Raw genomic sequence first — 27,580 nt, forward strand, 5'->3', positions numbered from 1 at the left:
CCCCTTCGGCAACCTGCAAGGTTTCAGTCTCCTTAGAGCAGCTTTCCATCTTGCAAAGTAAAGTGTCCAACATTAAGTTAATTGTCACCAGGTGCCAGATTAACACCAATAACTGGGAGGGATCTGAAAGTGTTCTCTAATTTTATTCACTGCTTAAATAAAGGTTTTTGTTGAAGTGCCTTGGTTATTGAAAACAACATGCTTGTACAGCAGTGGTATAACCACAACTGATATACTATCAAATTCTGAACGGTAAAAAATTACAATATTTCAGAGTAATTTAATAATTAATATTAATTTTCTCTAATTTACCTGTTTTCACCACAGATGAAGCAGACAGTGGAGACGCCATCTTTCCTTTCTGGTCTTGGGACATTTTTAAACATAACTCTTACCCTCCGGCAGTGGCTGTGGTTGGGAATGTTAGCCAGCCAGGGCTTTGTTTTGAAAACTGCAATCAAAGAACCGGCTTGGCTCCACCTACCATCAGGGGCATAGCACACAATTCTGGATGGGATGGACATTGTCTATGGGCCCCTCGCCACATCCACAGCTGAGAATGAAAATGAGAACATCCTGTTATTCACTAAGAATTCAGCAAGTGTGACAGCTGATGTGACACACCGACCAGAACACTACATTGGGAAAGTAAGCATTTTCCCTGAACTTTTGATTCACACATTTGAGATAAACATATGTACTAATATAACAAAAAAAAAGAAGCTATTTTGTCTCTTAGGATGATTTTTGTGATTGAAGTTTCAAAGCTGCTCAACCAAAGCTGTCAGTTTTATAATGACATGAAGAATGATGATGATTGCACACAAAGTTTTTTTTAGGTTGAGTCTAATATTTTTAGACCATATTTGACTAGGCAAAATACCAATGTGGGTGGAGTTCCGTAAGGAGTATTTACAGAGAGCTTTCTTCAGATGGAAACATCATCAACGCACCCATTTCAAAGACTTTGTACTTTGTAGCAAGCTGGCAGAGTAAAGTCTGTTTAATGTCCAACTGATTTGGAAATTCACTTTCTCACGTACAGCTCCAGAGGGTCATGTATAGACAAGACCAGATTTGCAGCGCATGTGTGAATCAGTTAAGGTGCACTTACACTGTCCATACGTACCGTGCCCAAGCATGTTCACGGCTAAAGTCTAGTGCGTTTGACCAGTGTGAGTACTAAGTACCGCGCCTTGGTGCAGGACACGTGCCAGCCACGGCCCGTTTGGGGGAGGTGGGCTTTTGTAAAGCACATTTGCACATGTACAAGCACGAGCGTGCGCACGAGCACGAGCACAAGGCCTACGGCGGTTCTGACGTAATTTTATGTGCGCCTATTCGGACATAGAAAAAAGAAGGACGGACCATGCGCGGACATTTAAAACAATGGCGGCGAAAGGTTCACGTTGGTGTGATGTGGAGGTGGAGTGTTTACTGCAGATTTGGTCGGATAAAAATATTCAAAAACAGTCGACAAGACACACAAAAACTCTATGGAAAGATTTGTAAACAAAGCGACGCATCGAGATGGCGTCAATCAATGCGTGTGACGTGTTATGGCGTGATGACATATAGGCCGTCAAGAAGCATTCGCCGAGGCCCAGGTAGTGAGAGTACACACGGGCCTGGGGGGGGGGGGGGTACCCTAATGCACGGGGCACGGTATGGATGGACAGTGTGAGTGCGCCCTTAGAGACTAGCTGGAGAACACAGGGGAGCATTTAGCAGAGTCAGATACTTCTCTCAGGAGTAGGTGGAGACCTAAACAGAGTTAAAAGTAGAGTGAATAATACACTTTCATCAAGTGGCCAGAAGCACAACTCCAAGTGTTTCTGCTGGATCTGTAAATAGACAACTGTTTATATCATATTTGTGTTTTGTTCACAGCGTGTATCCAATGCATCACATGTTTAAGTCAGTGAACAAGACATACAGTAAGCATTATTTACTCAAGTTGACTGGGTGTGTCTTACATCTGTGACTCTGTGTGTGCTATTCAAAGCATGAGAGAGTGTGTGGGTGGTGCCTAAAGTCGGTCAAAAACAAGTTGCTGACATGTGAGTGAGTAAGACTCATAAACTGAACAAGACCTGAAACATGAATCCACAGGCTGAGAATCTAACACCGTTGATGGGCACTCCCAGTACACATGGACAAACTATAATAGTTCAAGTTAAAAAACTGCAGCAGTTGAATTTCAGTACATTTGATGTGGCTTTTTTTAATCCTTTGTCGGGTTGATCATAATTTCCTTCTGTACTCATTTCAGAACTTTCCAATACAAATGCAACTAAAATCCTTATTTGTCTAGTGATGAATCATATGGGGTAACAACTAATTTGGACTAATCGATTCATTTTACCACAGTATTTAACGTTAGCCAATCTTCAACTGGGAGTCTTTCTTTGAGCGGTGTGCAAAACCTGGAGACAGACCCGGCCCAGCGTCCTACAAGAGACCGGAGTCTGTTTGAGCCTGTTTGAAGTATTGCAGAGGAGTTTGACTGACAGTTAGCGTTACTGTTAGCCGTTACAGATAATTAAACATAAAAGTGATGTTACAGATCAAGGAGAAACGTAGCCATTTTAGCCTGTGTTTTACTGCCATTGATCTCAGTCCATGGAGTGAATGCTTGGCCTATATTGACTCTGGTTTTTGCCCGTCTCCCGTCACTCAGCTGCTGGGACAAAAAGCAGCCGCAGGATTGGCAAACTCCATTTCACCCAGTGCCAGCCTACAGTAGCTGCACCCAACAACAGACAACCCTGGCAACCCGCAATGCCTAACGCTATTGGCTGCTACCATGGAAACAGAACGTGACAGAGAGTCTTTGTCAAACCCGTCAAAAAAAATAAAAATTAATTCAGACTAAATATATTTTTATGGAAAAGCAATACACCTCCAAACGCCCCATGGCTGTATTATTATTATTGTTTTTTTAATATACCTTATAATACATTTTCTACGTATTCAACCTTTAAGTAAAAAAAAATCTTCTCCCACCACTGTTGACAGGTCTTTACACAGGGAGGGACTAACTTGACACCATGAAGACCACCTCATGTTTCAGACAGTTCTCCCGGAGGTCTGCTGGTTGTTGTCCCGCTGTACCCGGACTCCACCGACAGATGGCGCCCCTCTGCCTGACTCAGGAACAACAGGAGATGGTTACAGCTGTACTTCACACACACACAAACACACACACACACACACACACACACACACACACACACACACACACACGCACGCATGCACACGCATGCACACACAGACACACACACACACACACACACGCCGTCAGCCCGTGAGCTGAGGCGGGGTTTCTTCGACAGCATTACCCCTCCGCCTGCATGGCTCTCGGTGGTTAAACACATTCCTGGTCGGTTTGTACAGGACGTCCGCGGTCTGTTCAGGAGGACTGTGGAGTTCATTATCTGTTTGTGATTTCAGTGTTGCTGTTGTTTTACCAAGCCAACCCGAGAGACCTTTAGGACGGGCACACCACAGCAGCGGTGAGTTTAGTTCTGCATGTCCGTGTGTTGACCCACCGCATCAGATAACGCGTAATCACGCACTGAGATCCTATCTGCCTTATGTGTAGAGTGGAGGCAGCTCCCTGTGCGTTATCGGGACAGCGTTTTAAGCTTCATATCTCTATTTTCCTCCACGAGTCTTGCACAAAACCGGTGGGGAAAAACCGGTCAGAGCCAAGCTGGAGCGGATTAAAACAAAGTGAAGGAACACTTGTTAAAGAAGCTCGTCCAGATTTAAATGTGATAAATCTACAGGTGGTTAAGTCTGGAAGTATCGTGTGTTTTACTCAAGAGCCCATAAAGTTCAATTTGGAGTTCAATTACTTGGTTATGGTGCAGTTTGAAAAGGACACATCAGGCAAACACATCATGCACATAATGACATTTTCGGCTATATTTCTACCTTCCCTATTCTTTCAGGAAACATACAACATTTAATAAAAGTTTATTTGTATTTTGTATATTGTGTATTTGACTATAATGTGTCTATTTGTGTCTGTAGATTTCTCATCATTTCACCAAAAGTTAGCATTACATAACATTATATATCATTTGAAATATACAATTTCAGAAAACCTGTAATGCAAACAAAAACTATCAGCTGGGGACGTTTCATTGTGATACCTGTGAGAGTGTGAAAATGTCTGATGGCTGTTTTCTCTCAGAAACCTCCACTTTAGAGCACTTAACATACACTTAACTTTCCAGTAACATTCCTGTCTGTACTCTGAATGATTTTACAGATAAGAAATAATAACTCATTTGCATATTTAAACATACAATTTCAGAAAACTGAAAAAAAAAATACAAAACTTATTTGTCATCATGTGGATAATCGACTGTGGAAGTTTGACGTTGATATCTTTTAGTAAAGATGTCTGACTGATACTGTACAATATATCTGTAATAAATAGATATTGTCTGCCAGTATGTCAGCTCTAGAAGAAATACAGTACGATTTCTAATAAGACATCCATGGTGGGGACCAGGCCTAAGGCTTAAATTCATATCTCGATGATAACGACATATACTGTGTCACGATATCGAATGTTTTCTGGTAAGTCAATATACAGTCCATAAGAAATAACCACAAAAGAAAGCCTGCTTATGCTTGAATTGAATATGTGACAGATCAAAAGAATTCTCTCGTAATAAGGACTTTTGTGCAAAATGAACAGAACGGTTTCAAGGGATATTCTAGAGAAGACAAAAAAAAAATGAAACTGTACAATGACTTTGTTTACATGCATGTGCACATGCTGTTAAAACCAAACTGGTTTTCAGGTCAATTTTAGCATGTGCTTGTCATCAGTTTAGGTGATGTAACTGTATTCCACGATACTTCGATATATGATTTCATTGCAATTCCATTCAAAAACGATACATTATCATACGGATTTGGCACCAGCCTTGAAGGACCGTTGAGGAGTTCTCCTCATTGACAGTGGTGTTGAGATGTAAGACGGCACCTTTAGACTAAAGAGCAGCAAATTAAACATTTCATCATATTTTAAAATTAAAATTCCAGGAATTTTAAAATACAATCAGTGGTGTAATACAATTCTAAAATGGTACAATGCTAAAATACAAGGTCTGAAATAAGGCTTTTGAATGGAGTGTCGAAGTTTAAGGCCTTTTGTAGGTTATCACAGAAGTGCACTGTAGAGGGTTTTTCTAGTTCAGTTCATGGAATGTAGAGCAATAACCTATAGGAATGGAAATTGATAGATTTTATTAATACCAATGCCTGTATTGATTCTGCTAATCGGTCTGATTCTTAATCGATTCCCTTACTGATTCCTGATCAGTTTTCTGTGTTAAAAAAGACGGCTTTTACCGGTTTTCTGCATCTGAAACTGTTTTATTATCTGAGTCGGAAGCTAGTGTGGATGAAATGGGAGAGTTTTTATGCAGATTTCTTTCTTATTTATGCTTTCAAAGAACAAATCTGCTAAGCCCGGCTGTGTGGTGCTCATGATATATTCCTCTTCATAATAACTCCTTCTTGTTGCTATTTTCCAGCAGCATCTCTAAAAGCCTATTCTGTGAGCGAGTAACAAGATTATACGGTTGATACGTTCTAATGTCATCATACAGCAGGTTTCTCAACCTGTATGTCCCCTTACCCTAGCTTTAGGTCCCAGAATTGTCATGTGCTTGAATAGTCAACATACTGTTTTTTAAGGGCAACCTATTCCTATTTTCAAAGTCCAACATGTTTCTCCTGTGGTCTAAGACAGTCCACATATTAGTGAACATGAGAGTGCCCGAACTGAAATTTGTGACGTCATCACATATAAAGTGTAGAACTGTTCCAAAGACAATGAATTGAGAAAGATGTTACAGATGACACAAAATGTTTTGAGCATTTGGGGCCACTTTCTGTTGCACTGAGAACACTACAGGAGAAGAAAGCTCATCTGGGTATGAAAAAAAGAAAATCAGTCTCCATTCATTGTCAATGGAGCAGCTCCACACTTTATATTGGATGACAACTCAAGTGGGGGACTCACTTCTCCAGTTTCTGGCTTTAGAGAGTAGTTCAGATTCACAAATATTGAACTTTCATAGGCCATGGAAATAACATTTGATTTCTTCATTATTCAGTATTAGGAAGTGTTCCCCTTTTAAGAGGTCTTACAAATGTCAATGTATAAAGTGAAGTAGGGATGGCAATACAATTAACAATTTCCACTGCAAGGTTTTCCCAAGCTTTACGTCGTGACCTTGAGTATGTTTGTATCCAAGCATCTAAACAGAGGTGTTGCATCTGCAGCACTGATGGAAGTTGAGTCTGTTCGTGTGTGTTATCAGCATTAGACATCCCAGAATGTAAACACTTGTCTGTTCCCATCACACAGATGTGAACAGAGACAACAGAGTAATAATGCTGTGACTACAGCAAGGTCTATGTTGGTGAAATGGACGTTGTCATGGCCCTAGCAGTGGAGATGCATAGAACTGTTTGTTTAGCCTCCACTTAACCCAGCACAAGTGGTGGAAGATTATGTAACAGCAATTATATGTAGCATGTTGCCTATGTGAACCTAGCACAGAGCTGATTGATGCTGAACTTTGGAGGTCGATATAGATAATGGAGAGGAAAAAAGTAATCCACAATCAGAATTTATCAACCAATATTTTAACAACATACAGATCCTCAGGCAGAGGCCTCCTGTCTGTTCCCGAGTCCAGGCTGAAAACTAAGGGGGGGGTAAAGCCATTGCCATCCAGGCCCCGAGACTCTGGAACAACCTGCCTGAGGACATGAGGCTGTCGGACTCAGTGTCAGCTCTTAAGTCTCATCTAAAGACCTATTGTTATTGCATGGCTTACTCTGACTTTTTTTTTAAGTTGTCTTATTTTGATTATTGAATTACTTGTTTTGTTTTTTTGTATGTTTTATGTGCTCTTGTAAAGTTTGTTCTATTTTGCTTTGTTTTATTGTAAAGCACTTTGTAACTATGTTTTGAAAGGTGCTATATAAATAAAGTTATTATTATTATTATTATTATTATATATTATTATTACTATAAAGAAGCCTTTTTGTAAGTAGCCTTAATATGTGGCTAAGTTGGGCACGATACTTAACGATATTTCTAGTTTATGAAGATGACAAAATATATTATGTTGATTTATTCGTTCATCAATCTATATTTGACCTATCCAACTCTTCATTTTCCATGCTATAATGAGAATTTGAAGAGAAAACAAATACTGCAAAAATGTTTAAAATTAATTAAATTTTAAGAAAAACAGTATATATATATATATATATATATATATATATATATATATATATATATATATATATATATATATATATATATATATATATATATATATACATTAACACCAATGCTGATACTGTACAATATATCTGGAATAGATAGATATTGTCTGCCAGTATGTCAGCTCTAAAGAAATACAGTACTATTTCTTATAATACATCCATGGTGTGGACCAGGCCTAAGGCTAATTACTGGAGTGTCATATTTGATAACGAAACTTTCAATTGTATTTGACCCAAAAGTCCATTGTTCTCGAGTGAGGTCAAGATCATTTGATACCTCACACCTGATCTTAACCATTCACACGTATACTTTCTCTGAGAGAGAGAGAGACTTAAAATGAACTCCTCGGTTAAAAAAGTATTTACAGGATGAATACATGACATTTGTATGAATCCCTACAAGGCTCAGTACAAACACGATCCAAAGTTGTAAGGATCACGCGCTCGCTGGCAGGAGCAGCACTGTTGGCTGGAGATGGATGTCACGCTCAGAACCACACTGTTCTTTCTAGGAAGGATAAACAGGGTGAATGGAAACTGAATAAGTATGCTCAGATTCTGATTTCAATGTGCTGGTCTTCCCTGCTGTCCAATAAGTGCCATGTACTGTAACCATTAATCACTTGGATTCTTTCTTGGAAGAAAATCTACATTTATGTTTTTGCTTGTGCTGAAAAATTGCAGTAGAAACATTTTTTTTTTACATAACAATATGAAGAATGATAAAAAAACGAAGTTGCATCTGAAGGTGAAGCACTCAAATAAGTTGAAGCGACAGTTTGAACAGAATTTGTGAAATAAGTTAAAGTGGAAGGTAAAATAAAAGTGCCAGTTGTTGAAGCTTCAGTCAATGAAGTTGAAGGATTGTATCAGTGGAAGTAAAAGTGTTAGATGAAGTTTAAGCATAAACAAAACCCTGATAATCAGTTGAAATTTCAACACTAAAAAAAAAAATTCTGAAAGAAGCTGGAGCAGTGAGAAAGTTTTGAATAGTAAATGTATATGCAGTCACCCCTTAACCGGGGTGTAAGACACGAGTAAAACAAACAAGCATCCAAATGGAAATTATCGTGGCTTGCAAAGTTAAGTTATGTGATTAAGTGATTTATTGCTTAGTGCGACAGGCCTATTAAGCACTGAGTGAAGTTAAAGTAGAAGCCATTTCCTCGTACAGTATGAACACCAGACATTGTCCAGAGTCTGCCTTTCTCCCATGTAGCACACAACAGGTAGATGCTTCAGTTGCTTCTGTAGTCTTCTTCAGTTTCAGAATGTCCCTCCACTGGTCATCAGTAATGTCTACCCCCAAATCCTTTTCCCATGCATATTTATGTGAGGCAGTGGGGACTGGGCTTAGAAGAGCAATCTTATTATAAATGACAGATATCAGTCGTTTTTGTTGTACGTTGAGAGACAGGAATTGGTCCATCTCGGCTTCAGGGGGTGGTTCGGAAAATGTGGGAATTGCTTTTGGATAAAGTTTCTCATTTGAAATTACTTAAATGTCCATTTTAACTGATTTGGACACTTGTGTTCTCACATACAGCATTTCTGGGTAAATTCTACATGATTTCAGGGTTGCAGCACAATGTGTGAAAAGGGCTTGGTAGTAATAGTAATGATGCTGAAAGAAGTTGACATGGAGGCTGAATTGTAAACATAAAGTTACAGCAATAAAAGTAGTTGAAATGTTAATTCAATTGTAAATGATAAAAAAAGAAATTAATCCTGCAAGAGTTAGTGTGAAGCCCTAAAAGGAGGCAGTGTCAGTTCAAGTGTAAAAAAAAGAAGCAGATATAAGTTCCAAGCATCACTAATTCAAATGACCTGCATGAAAATCTGAAATGAGATCCTTTTGAAAGCAACCAAAAGTGTGACTTCCCATTTAGAAGTCAAATAAATCAAAAGCCTTTAGAACTTTAAAGCAATACATCAGTAAGTATCCAGTTTAACGGGTTTATGAGGTTCAGAAGGCAAAAAGCAGTCTCTGGAGTTCTTATCCCAAAGAGTTCAAATTTCAAGTATTCAGCAAAATATCTGCAACATGGGGACAGAGTTCCTCCAGCTGGATGTTTGGATATAGAATAACTTAACATAAGCTGCTGGAGTAGGGTTTACAAATGGAAACATTCAGTCATTTGATGAATGCTTTTATCTAAAGCACTTTACAGTTCTTTGGCTCTGTACAGTTTTATCCTGGGTAACCCAACTCTCCTCTGGAAAAAAAAAGTTAAGGAGTGTGTAATATTGGTAGTGGGCTCGGCATTCACAGGGTGTGTGATTCATCTGTGTGGACTGCACTGAGAAACTAACATTCGCCACATTTCCTCGACAGCTCAACACCATGGCAGCCGCTCTCACCGCGCTCTTCTTCTTCCTTCACATCTTCGCTGCTTCAGCACTGGAATCAGCCTCTGGGCAAGGTATGTTTCTGAATATCTATAAGAAGATTAGAATTTTAAAACGTGTTGGCAGTTGAAGACTTCAGACAGGTATTATATAATGTCTATTATATAACATACAGTACATCAACACAATGTATAATGCTGTTGACAACTTTTATCCTGGCGTTGATCATGCTTTCTTTGACATCTGGTGTTCATCTGTTTTGTTTGGAATCCGAAATTGCACAACACTAGGTGATCCAAGTCTTTTGGATAACTCTGCTTTTAATGAGCCACAACACTATAATATATTACAAAACATGTATAGTTGCATGGTTACTGTGTGCTCTGTTCTGCTTTGGCATTCAAATGGATATGAAGCGTGTTGCACAACAGCGAAGCTCTCAGCAGAGAGAGAGCAGCCAGCACATTTCTAGTGAAGTGGCTTACCAGGAATTCTGGAGAGCAGAGAGTACTCCACTTCTGAACAATGGGAAGCTGTTTAGTGTGTTTATGCCCCCCTTTCTAGAAAACCCCTCAGTGGGAGTGAAAAGGCTGTGTATTTGCATATATGAGTTGTATTTTCCCCACAAATATAAACTAGATAGATATAAACTTGATTAGGTCTGCATTTACCATTAAAGTCACACAAGGACATCCTGTGTTTTATCCTGTTACGTAACACTGTCCGTAGTTTAGCGGAGGTGTGTTCCCCTCTATTTCTGTTCTTCTGCCGTTCCCATGCCTTTTATGAACAAGGCTGATATGTTCTGACAGGCATGTTTTGCCCCTGTAGCATACCATAATATGCAAGTGAAAGCTTTTAACCTGCCGAATTGTTCATTGAAATCAAAAGCTTTTGAATGCAGACTTGGTAGCAGGTTTGCCAACTTTTAATAGCCTGCAGATTTCTGAATCGCTGCCTTCATCTCAAATTTTGTTGACTGATTCAAACTGGTTTGGTGTCACTGTGGTGAATGGCTGCTTGCTGGCTCCAACCCCCCCTGATAGGGACAAGCGGTTGAAGATGAATGAATGAAAAATGAATGAATGGCTGATTGTGAACATGATTTTTAAGATTGGAGATTGGATATTTCGCCCTGAAATGCACCCCTCTCATTAGCCTTTCATATACACAGGCTTTGGCATTTGATCAAAGAACCTCTGTGATTTCAAAGGGATGTTTTGAATTAAGAGTTACATGTGTATTGAAGTCTTGTATATACTTGCTTGCTTATGAGAGAATCCCAAACAAACAGTGGTCGCTCAAAATAGCTTCCCATCTCCCAACTCTATTGGAGCACCAGCCGCCGGAGGTATTACTTCTACTAATTGAATGGCCCCTGTAAGGATGAACATGTGTTTCTTCCTCCTCGCCACCTCAGCACATTAATATGTCACTCAGGAATCAGGACATTTGTTCCTGATGTGATTACGAGGTCATATTGTCGCTCGTCGCTTCCAGGCATACAGGCTTTTTTTGTTTCTTTTTTAATGTTTTGCCCATAAGGCTTGTTAGGTCAATACAATGTTCAGTAATCATTGTTAAGAGCATTGTGGCTCTTCGCCAAGGAAGGAAATGGCTTTTTCTAAATGCAGATATTTCCTCTGATTGATGTCTGAAAATGTGACTCCAAATAACTGTTTACCCTGTGTGGTCACAGGAAAGACATTAATGAAGGCTTCCCAGATGTTTATAGATGCTATAATAGGAAAAACACACACTAAAGATAATAAACTGCGTTCTACCAGATATTACATGGGATCTGCTGGAGGTATGAGTGAGTCTTTGTGAAGGACATTTTATTTCCTTCCTGCTTCCTTTAAAATCATTGCTGAAGGAAACGCATCTGAGCTTATCAAAACAGATAGAGCGAGGATGTTTTGTTTAACCCTGAAATAGACTGTGTCGGCAGCACTCAGATCATGCTGTAAACATGTTTACTTTGCACGCTTGGTAGTTTGCCTCAGAAAGAGTTGTATTGTAATGAGAATACCCTGTAAATGGATATTACCCTCGTGGAAATTGTATGTGTGTTTTTTGTAGCTCTGATGGCTGCGTTCTGAAAATACTCAGCTTCTACTGCGCTCATGTTTACTTACACCAGGGGTGAACTCTGTCTGGCAGCTGTTGAGCAAACACAGCAGTACTTTGACAAGCACACATGCACAGAAATGGAGGCTTGCGAGTTGACATATTGTTACAGTGTATTGGGTCAGAATTAAGCACCATGGAGCAATCCAAGTTTCCCCCTTTTGTTTTCTTTATACCTTTCTCACTCACTTAGTGGCGGAAGAAGTATCCAGTAGTTCAGTAAAAGTAGCAAAATCGTTAAATGTTAAAATACTCATAAATCCTGCATTTAAAGTTTTACTGAAAGTGCTGAAGTATTGTCAACCAAATGTGACTTAATTTTTAGGCATACAAAAAAAAATACCCCAATATGCCATTGTTAAATTGTATGTTATAGCCAAGCAACAATTTAAAATCCAAATATATAAAATTTAATAAAGCAAATTAAAGCATTTCATTCAGGATATGAACCCTTGGACTATTTACGCCCCCTGGCACTTCACTCACTAGAGAAAAAAAAGTTGCAAGATACCATAATCCAAAACATAACATATAAATGTAATTGGTTGGAGACATAGTTACAAATAAATGCGCTGTACAGAACATTTTCTGGAAACTCATTTGAGAAGCCAGTTACAGATAAGATGTTTGACCAATCTCAGAACCTGGCGGCATCAGGCGCATGATGGTTCAGCCTCCGGGTTCAAAAGCCAGTTTTTACAGACCGATTAGCAACCAGATTCAGGTCGAGATGACACTTTGGTTAATCTTTACAATCTCAGTGCATATGTTATCATATTGTCCAACCCTAAGTACCTCAAAATTACACTTAGCCCAGAAGTTGCACAGTACTTTAAATCTGTAAGTGGGTCAATGATATGATGCCCATTTTCTATGTCCATAAGGTTGAATTTAATTTAAAAATGTTAAAAAACAAATGACCTGTTTACATTCCTTTTGAGAAGCACTGTTCTAAAGATTTTGGTTTTAATAATTTTTGAGAGAATACTTGGAGGATAATGGCAAAAAAGTGGTGTAACTGTCAAAACTTTGTACCAAAAAAATTTAACTTGCTTAAAAAGGTTTAATTTCTTAATAATTCATAGTTTAAACAAGTGTGACATAACCCTAAATTAGAGGTTATTATAAGCACATGAAATATAATTTTACATATTTTGAATATTTATTTGAATCATTTTGGGAACCTGTCAGTCGAGCTAATTTCATGAATTATCAAGTGGCATTAGATAAGATAAGATAAGATAAGATAAGATATGATATTAGGCAGGATATGTGGAGCAGTGCTGATTGTACAGTCTGTACAGCTGCAGGGAGGAAAGACCTGCGATACCACTCCGTCACAGACTTTGGGTGACACAGTCTGTCGCTGAAGGAGCTCTCCAGCGTTGTTAAAATTCCCTGCCACTCAAGGATGCTTTTTAAAAGAGCTTTTCAAAGTTTCTCATCTTACCAACCCTTTTCATCATTGACCCAAGTTCTCCCACTCACCCAAAAAACACGCAGTAAATCAATACTACGCCGTCATACCAACACCATCCACACGTCCTCATGTATCCTGATGAAGGGAGCCACATAAATGCTCTGCATAGCTGAGGGTCAAATTGATTTTTCTGTTTATCCTGAGCTCAGCAGAGTTCTGAGGATGAGTCTGGGATCTGGTAAACAAGTTATTTTTAACCTGTTACTTCCATTCTCTGAAGCACCCTAAGCGGGCCAGAGATATTCATCATCTGCTTTGAGTGCTGCCTCTCAGCTGTGAAGGGGCCATCTTGTCCTCATATGTCTCAGTACTCAGTCAGCCTGGGCGTGTGTGTTGTTCCTTTCTGACGTGTTGATGCACTGAGCTGACTGTTGCTACGGTCCCCAGAATCATTGATCACAAAACCTCCTGGTAATACTATCAGCAGTGTTTACTTAAATGCAACATAAAAAAGGCTCCCTTGGCTCTTTGTTTGAAGGGCCAGTTCACTCATTTTAAACAAAAATACCTCCTCACTTACCTCTTCATTCAGATAGTTTTCTAAGAAAGAAATAGCCTATAGAGGCGGTGACATGCACTAGAAAAGAAAGTGTACCTTGTAGGGTTGTCACGGTACTTAAATTTCAAAGTTGATACAGATACCCGGGAAAATACTTGATACTTGATATCATTTTCCAGACCACGGGGAAAATTACAAAGAAATTATGCAAATTTTAAAAGATTAGGACAATACAAACAACCATAACACTTTTAAAAAGTTGTCTGACGTAGTGCAAAGAAAAAAGAAAACCGATAACTTTAGGGTGTAATATACACTGGAGATCAAAATTAGAGAACAACTAATAAATACTTGATTTATTCTGAAATACTGTTATTTTTTATTGTCCATAATTTGGTAGAATATCTTCTGTGGCTATACCACTGCTGTACTAGCATGTTTTTTAAAATAACCAAGGCACTTTATTTTGTGAAAAAAGCAGTGAGCAAAATTTAAAAAAAAACTTTCAGATCTCTCCCAGTTATTGGTGTTAATCTGGCACCTGGTGACAATTGAACACAGATGTCTGCAGTGCTGCTGGGTGACGTTAAGCGTCGACTGGAGGAAGTGGAGGCTGCACTGTTGATGGCAAAAGTATCAATACTTTTGCAGGGTAGTATCAAATCTGATACTAATTATTTAGATTATTTTCCAAATATTGTTTTTTGACGACCCTACAAAGTAGTTTTTAATTAAAGGTTATACAATTGTACAGATTCCGACACTAGGCCTTCATGAATGCAGCACAAATAACCTGTCTCGCAATGGGAAAATCTCAAAAGTGAAAAATAATTTGTACATTTGCTCCAAAATTTAGTATATTCATCATTACCATAATACACCATCCACCACATGGTAAAAATCATGTGGTGGACCTATAGTTTTCCTGTAATCCTGCTGACAGACAGAGAAACAAAGCGTGAAACCAAAATTCAACGTTAATTTCATTTACCTACATAAATTACCTACATACTAACTAGTGTCACATACATAAGTTAATTAACAAATGTACCTATTTTAACCCAAACCACAGTCTTTACCTAAAGCTAACTAAGTGCTTTGTTGCTTAAACCTAACCTAATAAATCCAATATTCCGACTTGAAAAACATACATTTTTTAATACATAAGCACATATTCAATACATATAAAGAATTAAGACCACAAAATAGCCTTGAAATCCAGACCCACATTTATCCAGACATAGGGTCTGGCAACAAGCAATCGGCCTTCCCCCAATTCAAGGGGCGGCACCAACGCATGCATTTCAATATACCACTGCACGCAATTGGAGAGCACTACAACCGACTGCGACATCGTAAGCAGCCATTTTTGTTGTTTACTATCACGACTTTGACGATGAAGCACTGTCGTCATCAGTTACGCCACCCTTTAGATTTAGTACAATTTGATCGGTGACTTGGGATTTTCTACATAGTTAATGAGCTCCAGCGGTTCGTGCCCAGAGGCAGCTGCAGAGAGAATTGAAATTTGCTAGCGGTGCTTCGGGATTTCCAGGGAAACCAAGATATGCACTAAGCAGGACATTTACAGCTGAAAACAACTTGTCAGTGCTCTCCGGTGGACAAACTATTTAATGGCAACAATATTCATGAACTACCTCGTACATATTTTTCTACTACAATCCCGTGTTTCTTATATGTCGACACCTTAACATCTGCAATAAGCGAATAACTGCCAAGATTGTCATCTCGTCATTTTTGAAGGTTGTGACCACCACAAAAGATATTACATATAACTGTATTATATCACAAGGGTCTCTTAAAACCTGGGAAAATAAACAAATCTATCTGCATGGCACCAGTGGGTGTTTTTTCCACTCGTATAACACTGATTCACAATGGATAGTAAAGAAATGTTTTGTATGTGTACAAATTGTTTGAGTTGTCCTAAACCTAGTCCCTTTGACAGTATGAGCACACTACAGACAGACAGGAATAAGGACTCAGAGTCGTAGAAACGTGCTCTGTGTGCACGTGGTTTGAGATCATGTAGCTCGTAAAACCGGATCCAGTTAGAGTTGTAGAAACGTGCTCTTTGTGCACATGGTTTGAGTTCATGCAGCTCGTAAAACAGGATCCAATTAGTTTTCTCTGTGCACATAGTACAGCGAAGGCAAATGGCTTATTCCACGACAGCAGACAGCAGTAAACTCTCCCGCTGCAGCTTTCTCTTGAAAGGCAGTAAATTGACTTCCAGGAAAATGCTGATACTCGCCCTGTGGCCTGGCAGCTCACTGGACTCAGATGAGTTATTATCCTGTCCCTGGAGTGCAGCATAGCCACAATGATGAGTCTTAACAGTTGCAAGAAAAACAACAAAGTAAAGAAGAGCTTTGCATTATCAAAAATAATTAGATATGTCATTAATACTCTCTCACTTCCTCTCTGTCTGTTCCCTACAGTCCTGCCCCAGATACACCCACATCTCACTGGCTGTGTCTCCACCAACATGGAGACTTTTCACTGCAGATGGAATGTCGGCAATTCCCACAGCCTCTCCGGGCCGGGAGATCTCCGCTTATTCTACATTAACAAAAAGTAAGGTCGAAACTTCACTATCGGAGATATGTGCCTTTACTGTGCATTCAAGGTAACAGAAAAAAGTAAAGTAAAGAGTAGAGACCTGTAGGTTGTTATTTGGATACAACTGAGCAGAGTACAAATAATGTAGTCATTACAATAAAAGATAAAAGCCTTGACTTTCAAGGCTTTTTTTAACAATGTGCATGAAAAGTATGAAAAATGTGTAATGCAATGCATGCTGTCTAAGGAGAAAAAGAGAGAAAGAGGATTGTTAGGAAGTAGAAAAAGGGAAACGGTGGATTATATGTGGAGGAAAAGATAAGATAAGATAAGAAAAGTTGTTAGAAAATGCATGAGGAGCAGCTTTCTCACACGAACTCTGGACAATGTTTCTTTTTAAAACACAACAGGAGATTGTCCATGTCAGACACATTCTTACCTTCTGTAAATACTCTGTTTGCTTTAGGCGATATAATGAATTTGAATATATATTTGAATATTAAAAAATACTGGCATTCTAGCGTCACCATTCTTTCATGCTAAACAAGCAGATCACTTGTCATCCGGAGATATCAATGTGCTTATGCGGTGACAAGAGTGTGTGTGGATGAAGCTTGTGATGCACCGATCCAGTTTTTTCCGATCCAATCCTATTCCTGGGCTGAGCGTATCGGCCGATACCGATCCGATCCTACTGTTGAATCAATGAACCGTGCAATGTGAGTGAAGGCATCAGGCTAGACATAAACATTTAGCCTTGTTAAAAAAAGGGAACAAATTAACACAGATATAAATGTACTTAACATTATGTATTAAGTAATAATGAAGTGTACATTAGCAGCAAAAAGACATAAATTACACTTCCATGTAAAGTGCACTGCAAACAGTTGTTTTAAAATGTAATATAAAACCCTAAGTGAATAGATTGCTGCAACTGTACTGCTGTGTATCTTATTAATAATAAAAAAGAATGACTGGATCAGCCTCATTCATCCAGCTGATTAGTCAATATCGGAGCTGATCCGATCCGTATCGGATCGGTGCATCTCTAGATGAAGCATTATGTTGTTACATTTTACTCATTTAGCAGCTGGCTGGCTAGGTAGCTAGCTTCCTGCGGAGTGTCCTACTCCAACCATTAGGTGTTAATGTATGGGAAAATATTTAATTTGTATTTTTTGTAATGTGTATGTATGTAGATCTTTTAAAGAACCATTTGTTTAATGCCTGGTCCAACTGATTCGGACATTTGTATTGTCACATACAGCACCTCTGGGTAATTTTTAGATAAGTTTAGGGTTGCAGTGCATGTGTGAAAGGGGCTTAGGTGTAAGCAAATGTAGGATAAGGTCATGAACCACTTCAAAAATCTCCTCTTTACCCACATTTTCAAGGTGAAGCAGCAAGATCACTGCTTTTGCAACTCAAATGTGCACACAGTTGTGTCTAAGGCTTATCTGGTCTATGGCACACCTGCACACTCTATGTTGACAAGGCAAAAGTCCAGTTCAGCCTTACACTCTGTTTTGAGAAATCTGAAGGCATAGTAATGTTTCTTATCAAATTGTTAACATTCAACAACTTAGGTAGTGATGAATGCACACCAAAAGATCATGAGATTTCCTAAAGATGCTGATTAAATGATAAGCCTGTCATTAATCTCTATTTTTCTAATTGTAAAGGGCCTATGAAGAAAGCGTAAACAGTAAAATAAAATAAAAACAGCAACTGTTGAGTTCGAGCATTAGTCATTGTCACATTCTCAAAAAGATAAAAAAGCTTCAACAAATCCAAATTCCTAATTCATTACAATGAATTTGAACACAACTCTATTGGAATAGTTCATGATGATCCCAATTTGATTTGTCTGACTTTGCTAACAATGAGATATATTATATATATCAATATTTATTTTATGAAAACAACAATGTTGCTTACTTGTAGAATAAAAATACATCTAAATTGACATTTTAATGTCTGAAATGAAAAATGTCTTTTAAGCCGTTTAGCTCAGATGTTTTATTCCTGTAAAACTAAATATTACATGTGCTTATGTAAGCTGGTATCAACAAATCTTAATTCCCAAAGAAAAAACATCACAGAAACTTTTATTAAATTCACTTACCCAAGTTGTGTAAAGCGTAATTCAGGCGTAAAATGAGTCTCGTCTTTTTACAATACAGTCATCAAGTAAGCCATCAAGACTATTTTTTTCATGAAACAGCTATTAGCAGAGTTATCCCAGAGAGTCGCTAACAGCCGCTGACAGCCAGCCGTGGCTAACACTGATTAGCTCGGGACAGCAAGGTGAATGCAATAAAACGTTGTTTTTAACCACTAACACTGCTCAGAATGATGATTATGCATGATAAGAGTTCTTACACACGAAACAAAGCACTAACAGCGTAGTTAGAGAACCCAGAGTTTATTAAAAGAGTTTTGAAAGACTTACCCATTGGCCCCGGTACCATCTCCTCTCATAGTAAAGTCCATTCAAACTGCCACAACGTTTATGTGTTTTTCTAGAATAAAACATCAATGGGCTCCTTCCTTTTACATTGCATTTGGGGATCGACTTGAATGGACTTTACTACTGGAGAGGAGCTGGTACAGTTAGTCTTAATACACATGTATTTGTCTTTTTCTTAGATTAACTGTGTTTGTGGGTCTGTCTCAATGTGTGTGCATGTCTGTCACAGTGTGTGGTATGTCTGAGTGACTATGTGAGACTGCCAACATGTTCACCTCTGTCTGCGCTACCACTTTTCCATAGGAATACTTGCTTTCTACGGGCAACCCCACTAGTACTTTTGAACAACCCCATGACCTTTCCTTTAGCATCACCTTCAAGGCAAACTTTACATTTACAAAGGTCCCTCTACTTTTCTTAGAATAGCTTATATATAAAATATTTCGTAACCTCTTAGAGTAGACTTTCTGACTGAATGCAGAGGTGTTTTCTGCACCCACGAGGTCTCATCCATTCTGTTTTGTAGACCTCATGTTGTCTTTCCTTTCTTGCAGACCCCCCCATGCTCCTCCTAAAGAGTGGAGTGAGTGTCCCCACTACAGCATCGACAGGCCAAACGAGTGCTTTTTCAATGAGAACCATACGTTCATCTGGACATATTACAGTGTCCAGCTCCGTTCGAGGGATCAGTCCATCCTCTATGATGAGAACCTTTTCCATGTTCAAGACATCGGTGAGTTTACAGCCTCATTTCCCACCTGTCATGATCAAGATTAGAGAAAGATGATAGTAAAGCACATTTACAACCCAATGTGAAGTTTTCCTATATTCCACTTACTGTTCACTCCAAAGCATATAGACCATAGCGCTTATGGGAATATCTATCCTGCATTCCACCTCCAAAGCTGCAAACTAATCCTACCTCTGTCGCTGAGAGGCCTATCTTGTCTCAACATGAATACGAATGAATTGGAACGCCAGTGCGTAACACTAGTGTTGGATCTCAGTTATGAGAGCAAAAACCTGCAGCAAGGTTTCAAATGATTGTAGACAGTCTTTCCATTACAGTGGAGGCTGCTAGCAGCAGATTATAGCTATGATTTTGGAATGACATATGTGTCCGTTTACTTTTGTCCATCTAGTGTAAAGGGCAGTGATCTTGACAGGAGGATCAATTTGATCTTTTTTTCCCCTTAAAGCATAGTTCCCTGTTAAATCTTCCCAGGGTCTTTTTTGGCAAATTCAGTCATCAAATCATCAAAGCCATCGAGACAGTTTTTTTCGTGCAACAACTTTTAACACTGATTAGCTCGGGACAGCCCGGTGACGGCATTAAAATGGCTTTTTTAACCACTAATACTGCTCAAAATAATGGACTTTACTATGAGAGGAGCTGGTACCGGGGCCAGCAGGTAAGACTGTTATGCTACTGCAGAGGTTTGGTGTTATTTTGAGCAGTATTAGTGGTTAAAAAAGCTGTTTTAATGCCTTCACCGTGCTGCCCCGAGCTAATTAGTGTTAGCTAACAGCCGGCTACTGCTGATGATTTTACACTGGAATTACGCTTTAAAGGTCCCATATTGTAAAAAGTATTTACAATTTAGTCCAATGGAGGACTCTCAGCTTCAACTAACATGCTTCCCACCATCCAGGTATTATAGCATAAATCCATGAATAAATGTGTGTAAACTGTAGTTATACACTGTCAGTTAAAACAACGAGAGTCTTGTCCAGCTGCTGTTGATAAAACTATTATTTTCTGGCCTGCAGTGCAGCCGGATCCTCCCATCGGCCTGAATTGGACTCTGCTGAACGTGAGTTTGACCGGCACGTATTATGACATCATACTGAGCTGGAAGCCACCTCAGTCCGCAGACGTGGAGATGGGATGGATGACGCTGCAGTACGAGGTCCAGTACCGCGAGGTCAACTCTGACCTGTGGGAAAAGGTGGGTGTGTCCTCAATCGCATTTTAGGGTCTACTCACACTTACCATTCACAAGCACGATTCACTAGTCTAGTTCGTTTGATCAGTGTGAGTGCAACTGTATCCTTTTCGCGGACTTGGCCGGTCTGAGAGAGTCGGGCTTCAGCACTGCATGATTGCATATGTATGAGCACGAGCAAAGGCAGTACTGATGTCAGTTTATATGCGGCTGTTCCCTGCAACACACATTAAATAAAAATGCCGCCTAAGGGTTTGCGATGGTCTGATGCAGAGGTGTAATGTTTACTGCAGATTTGGTCAGATGAAAAGCAGTTTGACAAAATGCACAAAAACTTTTGAGGTCTACAGAACCCCCTTAATCAATGTGTGTGTCGTATTGCGACGCCATGGCATAAGCAAGAAGCGGTGGTGCCTTGGCCCGGAACTTTTGAAGCCATGTGAGGGCAGGACGGGCCTGGCCAGCAGGGGAGTAGGGAGGGGGAGCAATCAGGCTTAAGCATGGCACAGATGGATCAAATGTGAGTGCGCCTGAGTATGTTGCAACTTCAATCAAATTAAACTGTAGTGTCATATTAAATCATACTTTGTGCAAGAATTCAAGACTTTAATTACAATGATTGACTTTTAAAGTAAACTCTTTCACATTGTCAAAGGTAACAGGAATGATTCTTTGAGGAGAAGATTGTGACGCTGCAGCACTCTTTTTTTGGTATTTGAACCTTGTGTTTCTTCACCACAGGTCGACCTTGTGAAAAGCACACATCGCTCCATTTATGGGCTTCAAACTAACATCAATCATGAGGTGCGGGTCCGCTGCAAAATGCTCGGTGGGAAAGAGTTTGGCGGGTTCAGTGACTCTGTATTCGTGCACGTTCCATCTAGAGGTAAACACTCAACTGAAATGTTTGCAGGCTTTAGCAAGCTGTTATGAAGGGTTTTTAAATGTCACATTATAGCTTGAGAGATCTATTCACGGTGAGGACACTCAGCTGCAGCCTTCAACAAAGCAGCTTTTTCTGCTAAGCTTCAGAATCCTTGATTGAAAAAGAAAAAGCAAAATATATTCCGATAATTACCTGTGTGGTCTCCTTAACACTGTGATCAGAATGTACCGGTAGCCATGTATGAATCCAGCTGCTTTTTGTACACAAATATTGCGTCTACTCTGATTGAAGGTTTTTACAATTTAATAGCTAAATAAAAAAAACATATGTAATCCCTATTTATTAATTTATGCATCAGTTTACCTTACTGTAGCCCTGGTTACATGAAAGAGCAGTTTATATGTAGACCGTAACCAATGCTGTGTATGTCATCATACTATAGAACGATTTATTGCTTGTGTAAAGTGAATAAAACGGAAGATAAATTACTTTTTAAAAAAATCACTTACTGAATTGCAATTGCAATATTGGTCTAGGAAACTATTGCATTAGTTCCCCGTATGTTTCAGCCCTAGTGTCCATACAGTAATCTAATGATTTGAGAAGCCAGGGCTCTACCAGTCTAAACCAGATTGTTCTAAAGTCCGTTTCAGACATGCACCTCATTGCACACAGTAAATGTGATGATACGTTTTGAATATTATATCTTAATAAGCACCTGAGTCACTGTTACAGAACAGTTGATCTCTGAAGGACAGAACCATAACATAACAGTGTCATGTGTCTAAAAAAGGCTTCAGTGATTTAGACATTTGTCAATATAAAACCCAAACATAGCCTTTCATGTCCTGTTGTTCATTTACAATTGTATGATGTACCATATTAAATATATGTGGTTCTTGTGTGCTTCATTTCTCAGCGTCGAGCTTCCCAGTGGTGGCCTTGTTCATCTTTGGTGCCTTGTGTCTAGTGGCAATCCTGATGCTAGTTATCATATCGCAGCAGGAAAAGTATGTTGTTTTTTTTTACAACCATCAGGATTTCTGTGTAGGACTGGAAATGTTTTGAGAAATGAGGAGGTGTAGTATGCAGCTGCTTAGTGACCAGCACACTATGTGGGCTGCTAGACCTTGAAAACTCCGTCTCAGTGTCTGTTATCAGGGGTGTCAGACATTCTGTGTATGTGCTTCTCAGTGTTAATACTGAGGTCTTTTTTTCTTCCCTAAGATTGATGGTTATTCTTTTGCCTCCTGTTCCTGGACCCAAAATAAGAGGAATTGATCCTGAACTACTCAAGGTATTCATCTACATGTCATTATGCTACACCATGACCTATCCTCATCTACTAGTATGATCTATATTAAAGTGATTCTTCACTAAAAATGTATAAGGAACAACATTTTTAGGCCCACAGAAAACTTTCCCAGTAGATTTTTTTTTTATTATTATTATTATCAAATTGTATAATATAACCAAAATCACAGCAGTCAATGAGCCGTTATCTAATATACTTGATTCCAGATTGAGTGTGTTAACATTAGTATCCCGTTTTTGTGTTTGAGGAAAACATCATATCCGGAATAAGATCAAAACTGGGATAAGCACTCACTGAGAATGAATCCAAATCTACCGTCTTGGCATGAATAATAGACAACCCTGATCATAAATGTAAAGATAAAACATACAATACTTTCGTTTATTCTTTATTTTTTCAAATGTAATTTTCAGAGAAGAATAGTGTCTCATATTCTGACCAGTAAAGTATTTTAGAATGCCATCTTGGCCATGCAACAGCACATTTTTTGTAATACACGCATGCATGCACACAATACGTAGAAAGATAAAGAACAAAATACATAATCAGGTTGGTATCAGGTTGGTCTGATCAGTAGTGTACTGTGTTTTGTTATGTTAATTTTTCTATTTCTATTGTGTTTTTTTTTTTCTCCTTTTTTGTGCGAGTGGGAAAATGTGTTTCCATGCTTTGGGTCAACTTAGCCTTTGGCCATCATTTCTGTAGCAACATCACTAGAGCAAAGTCCGATAAAGTAAGAAACATGAGCCCTCAGATGATCAGTGTGACAATTTAAACCATTGTATTTGTAAATTGTGCTCATCCAAACTGTGTGCACATTAGTACAGTGCTTAAACTTAACCTCAACCAGGTTAGCGAGACTTTAATATATCTTAGATTAACATCTATATACAACCTATTACGGAAGGCAATCTTTTTTTCCTGGGGGGGGAGAAGGCATGACCTGCCTTACTCTGGCTGATTGGTTAGGTTTAAGAATATCAGGGTAAGACAATCTCCCTCCTCATGCCTAAACCTAACCAACCCAACCAACTAGCACTAGCCAATCAGAGGCAGGAGTATGGTGTGTTGTAACTTTGCCATTTTAGGGGGAAGAATTGGCATATGGTAGGTCAAAGCTGAACCAGAAAGGAAGTTTTCACCTTAAGTTAAGTAATAACCTGAGGGCTTGTTTAAAACAGACTGATTGTGTGACTGCTCATGTTTTTTGACCCTCCTCTGACTTATTTTAAAGTTCACAGCTCTCAGTTACATTACTGATAGAAAAGCTATAAACAGTTTATATATACACAATAATGCCTGAAGCAGCTGTAGGCGGCCTATTGAGTGCATCTATTGAGTGTGTTCTTTGTCTCACAGAAAGGGAAGCTGAGGGAGCTGACATCCATCCTGGGTGGCCCCCCTGATCTAAGGCCGGAGCTGTACAACAACGACCCTTGGGTGGAATTCATCGACCTGGACATTGAGGAGCAGAACGACAGACTGACAGACCTGGACACGGACTGTCTCATGGAGCCCTCACTGTCCTCCAACTGCTCTCCCCTCTTCATCGGCTTTAGAGACGATGACTCTGGCCGGGCCAGCTGCTGCGACCCAGATCTCCCCAGTGACCTGGAAGCGTCACCTTTCATTCCTCTCACCCCAAATCAAGCCCACAATAAGGAATCCCTGTGCCCGGCTGCCTGTGAGCCAAGCTCCCCGGTCCAGAGCCCTGCCACTGAGGAACCTGGTTCTGTAGCGCTGGGCAGAGAAGCGTTGTACACCCAGGTGAGTGAGGTGAAGTCATGTGGCAAGGTGCTGCTTTCACCTGAGGAACAGACAGATATGGGGGAAAACACTATCAAAGCTACAGAGAGAGACATCATGGCCAAGAAAGAGAAAGAAAATAAAGAGTTTCAGCTTCTGGTGGTGAATCCAGATCACGGAGGTTACACCTCAGAGCTCAACGCAGGAAAGGTGAGCCCGAGGTTGTCCACGAGAGACATGAGTGAACCCTGCCAAACAGGAGGAGACTTGGGTTCTTCACCATCCCTGTCGCCTTACCATGAATCAGATGCAGCCCCTGTGTTCCCTCTTTCCCCTGCTCCTGTCTATACCGTGGTAGAGGGTGTTGACAGGCAGAACAGCCTCGTACTGACACCGAATGCAACACCTGTCCCCCAGCTGATAATCCCAAAAATCATGCCGACACCAGGCGGCTACCTGACCCCTGACCTGTTGGGAAGCATCACACCGTAGATCAGCAGGGAACTGTGTAAAGTTAAGACTATTTAATCAAAGGCACGGATAAGCTTGGGAACAGTCCTGGTTGAGTGTTGAATATCCGGTCTCCTTAAAATAGTCGGGGGCATGTGTGCTTGTCCTGCCACAACCCCCGACTGAAGAGTACATTTATTTGTACTGTCACTTGCTTCATTCCTATCCTCTTGGACATATCTCAAGCTTTTTGTGTGGGGGGGGGGGGGGGGGGGGGCAGGTCAAATGTAATTCTTTGGGCTTTGAAAAACACACAGTCTATTATTGCTGGGGCTTCTTCCGCTTTTCCTCCTTCTTCTTTTTCAGGTAATCTAAGATTTTATAATGGTTGTGTATGTGGTGAAATGTTAAGACCTAGAGTGGGTGACATCACAGCTAGAGTGTGGAGGAACTGTAAAATATTCTGAAAAATATCTCAACCACTTGCTCTATCTCCCACAATTTTCACATTTCAATCAATTTAAGTCAAAACATCGGAAAATGTGTGCTGGTAGCAGACATGTTACTATGGGATTAAACAGGCGTACACATTTGACCCTATGAGCCTACAAGCGACAGGAGCGCCAACCAGTGACCCATTGAACTCCAATAAAAAAACTGAGACAAGAAACTGTCTGGGTTACAGCAGACAGACAGGTTTTTAACCTGCTCTGGATCTCACATATTGGACCCCACAGACATCAAAGTGATATCAACATGTTTAGCAGAGTCTCTTCTCTCTGGTGATAATCTTCTTTTGGACATTGGATTGATTTTTAATTAAAAGATGTTGTTTGAGAGGTGTAATCACCATTAAATTAACTTTCTTTTTTTCCCCCACATTTTTTTTTTATTGAATTTTGCAGATATCAAACAAGAAAGAGTACAACAGTTGTGCAGTGTATCAACGCAGCTACCTTAAAGTGAAAAAACCCGTACATAAATCCCACTATCCCTCCCAACAACCCACGTCTGACGTGTTCACAGGAACTAGCTGAATAACATATAACAAATATATATAAAAACTATAGCTAATAGCAAAAATAAATAAGGTAATTCAAGAAAAAGAAAAGGAGAAAAAGAAATGAATAAATAATAAAAAATAAATAAAATAAAGGGGGGGGGGGGCTGTGTGTCTCCTTCCAGGCACTAGGAGTGTCCTCAGCCTCATCAGTAAGAGTGAGACTGTTACTACTAAGAGCCAGCAGTGGGTCCCAGGTTTGCTGGAATGCTGTCAAAGTTCCCCTCTGTGGAAACCTTAACTTCTCCAACCGTAGACATTGTAAAATTCCACGTATCCAACTGTTATGAGTCGGTGTAGAAACATGTTTCCAGTTAAGGAGAATGTTACGTCTGGGTGGTGGTGGTGAAGGCCACGACACGTTGTGTAGTAATGGGCAGATTTTTTAGATGGAGGGAGCCCAAAGAGAGCAGTCAGGGGATCGGTTTCCAAATCTGTGTTAAGAGCCTGTTTGAGGGTTTGGAATATATCGTACCAAATTCAGCAAGCTTCTGGCACGTCCAGAACATGTGTGTGTGGTCAGGTAAAAGTCAAGCCCGCAATTAAAAATTTCCTGCGGAGTTTTCTAGTTGATATACCCTCTTTTTTTTAATAATTCCAACAACTGTATGAATTTCAAAATGTTTTGATTTCTTTTCTGGCGTAGAGCTCAATATTGCCACAGTGAAAATGATACTTAACCAATAAGAAACCCAGGTTTTTTTTACCACTCTGCCTTAATGGGTTCATATATCATGTTGTTGCCAGCACATCAGCGCCCGAAAAAAGTCAAATTAAATATGACTTCTATGTATGTGAAAGGATCTACTGGAAGATAAAATATTAGATGCTCATTACATGTATTTATTTTCTGAACTGCTGACACCCAAACTAGTTCGAATTGTCAAGCTCAGTCGGTATTTCACATCGAGTGCATGGACTAGCAGCACTGTAAGAGTTTGTCTTTTTTCAGTTGGGTTGTGGTTGACAGTGTATTGTATTAAAAGCTTGGGGAACATGGTCATCAGTGTTGACAGTTATTGCATTTTAGCTGTTGCAAATAAACAATTTTCATACTTTTGCTATTTGTCTGTCATGTTATTAATATCAGCTAGTTTTAGACACATGCACAGCTGAGTGCATTTGATCTGTTTAGTGTACATAACTTTAGTGTGGACTTGTTCAGTGGCGGTGTTAAAGTAACAGTATCAGCATTTCATTGGCAAAATAATCATTTCATGATAAAGTTCCTAATTTAAATAGATTAAAAGTGAATATACTGTACATTAACAGTAAAATGTATTTAAATGGCTTCAGCTTCCTTTCAGAATGTACATTATTGATGTAGAGTGCAAGTC

The 27,580-nt window shown here is 39.5% G+C and overlaps 1 protein-coding gene across 1 annotated transcript; it reads left to right on the forward strand.

Moving 5' to 3' along the window:
* The first annotated feature begins 3,360 nt into the window (after nt 1–3,360).
* ghrb (growth hormone receptor b) lies at nt 3,361–27,244 on the forward strand. The gene is made up of 9 exons (XM_083929668.1): nt 3,361–3,515; nt 9,665–9,752; nt 16,250–16,385; nt 19,395–19,573; nt 20,611–20,789; nt 21,528–21,672; nt 22,592–22,682; nt 22,900–22,969; nt 24,347–27,244. Exons 2-9 carry the CDS (start codon nt 9,674–9,676, stop codon nt 25,223–25,225), a joined length of 1,758 nt encoding a protein of 585 aa, XP_083785794.1. The 5' UTR covers nt 3,361–3,515; nt 9,665–9,673; the 3' UTR covers nt 25,226–27,244.
* The last annotated feature ends 336 nt before the right edge of the window (nt 27,245–27,580 follow it).

The sequence above is a fragment of the Echiichthys vipera genome, assembly GCF_963691815.1.
Source record: "Echiichthys vipera genome assembly, chromosome: 16".
Taxonomy (NCBI): Eukaryota; Metazoa; Chordata; class Actinopteri; order Perciformes; family Trachinidae; genus Echiichthys; species Echiichthys vipera.

Coding starts and splice junctions, on each gene's coding strand:
- ghrb (XM_083929668.1), top strand. CDS start 9,674: ATGGCAGCCGCTCTCACCGCGCTCTTCTTCTTCCTTCACATCTTCGCT. Junction 20,790..21,527: donor ACTCTGACCTGTGGGAAAAG/GTGGGTGTGTCC, acceptor TCTTCACCACAG/GTCGACCTTGTGAAAAGCAC. Junction 22,970..24,346: donor TTGATCCTGAACTACTCAAG/GTATTCATCTAC, acceptor TTTGTCTCACAG/AAAGGGAAGCTGAGGGAGCT.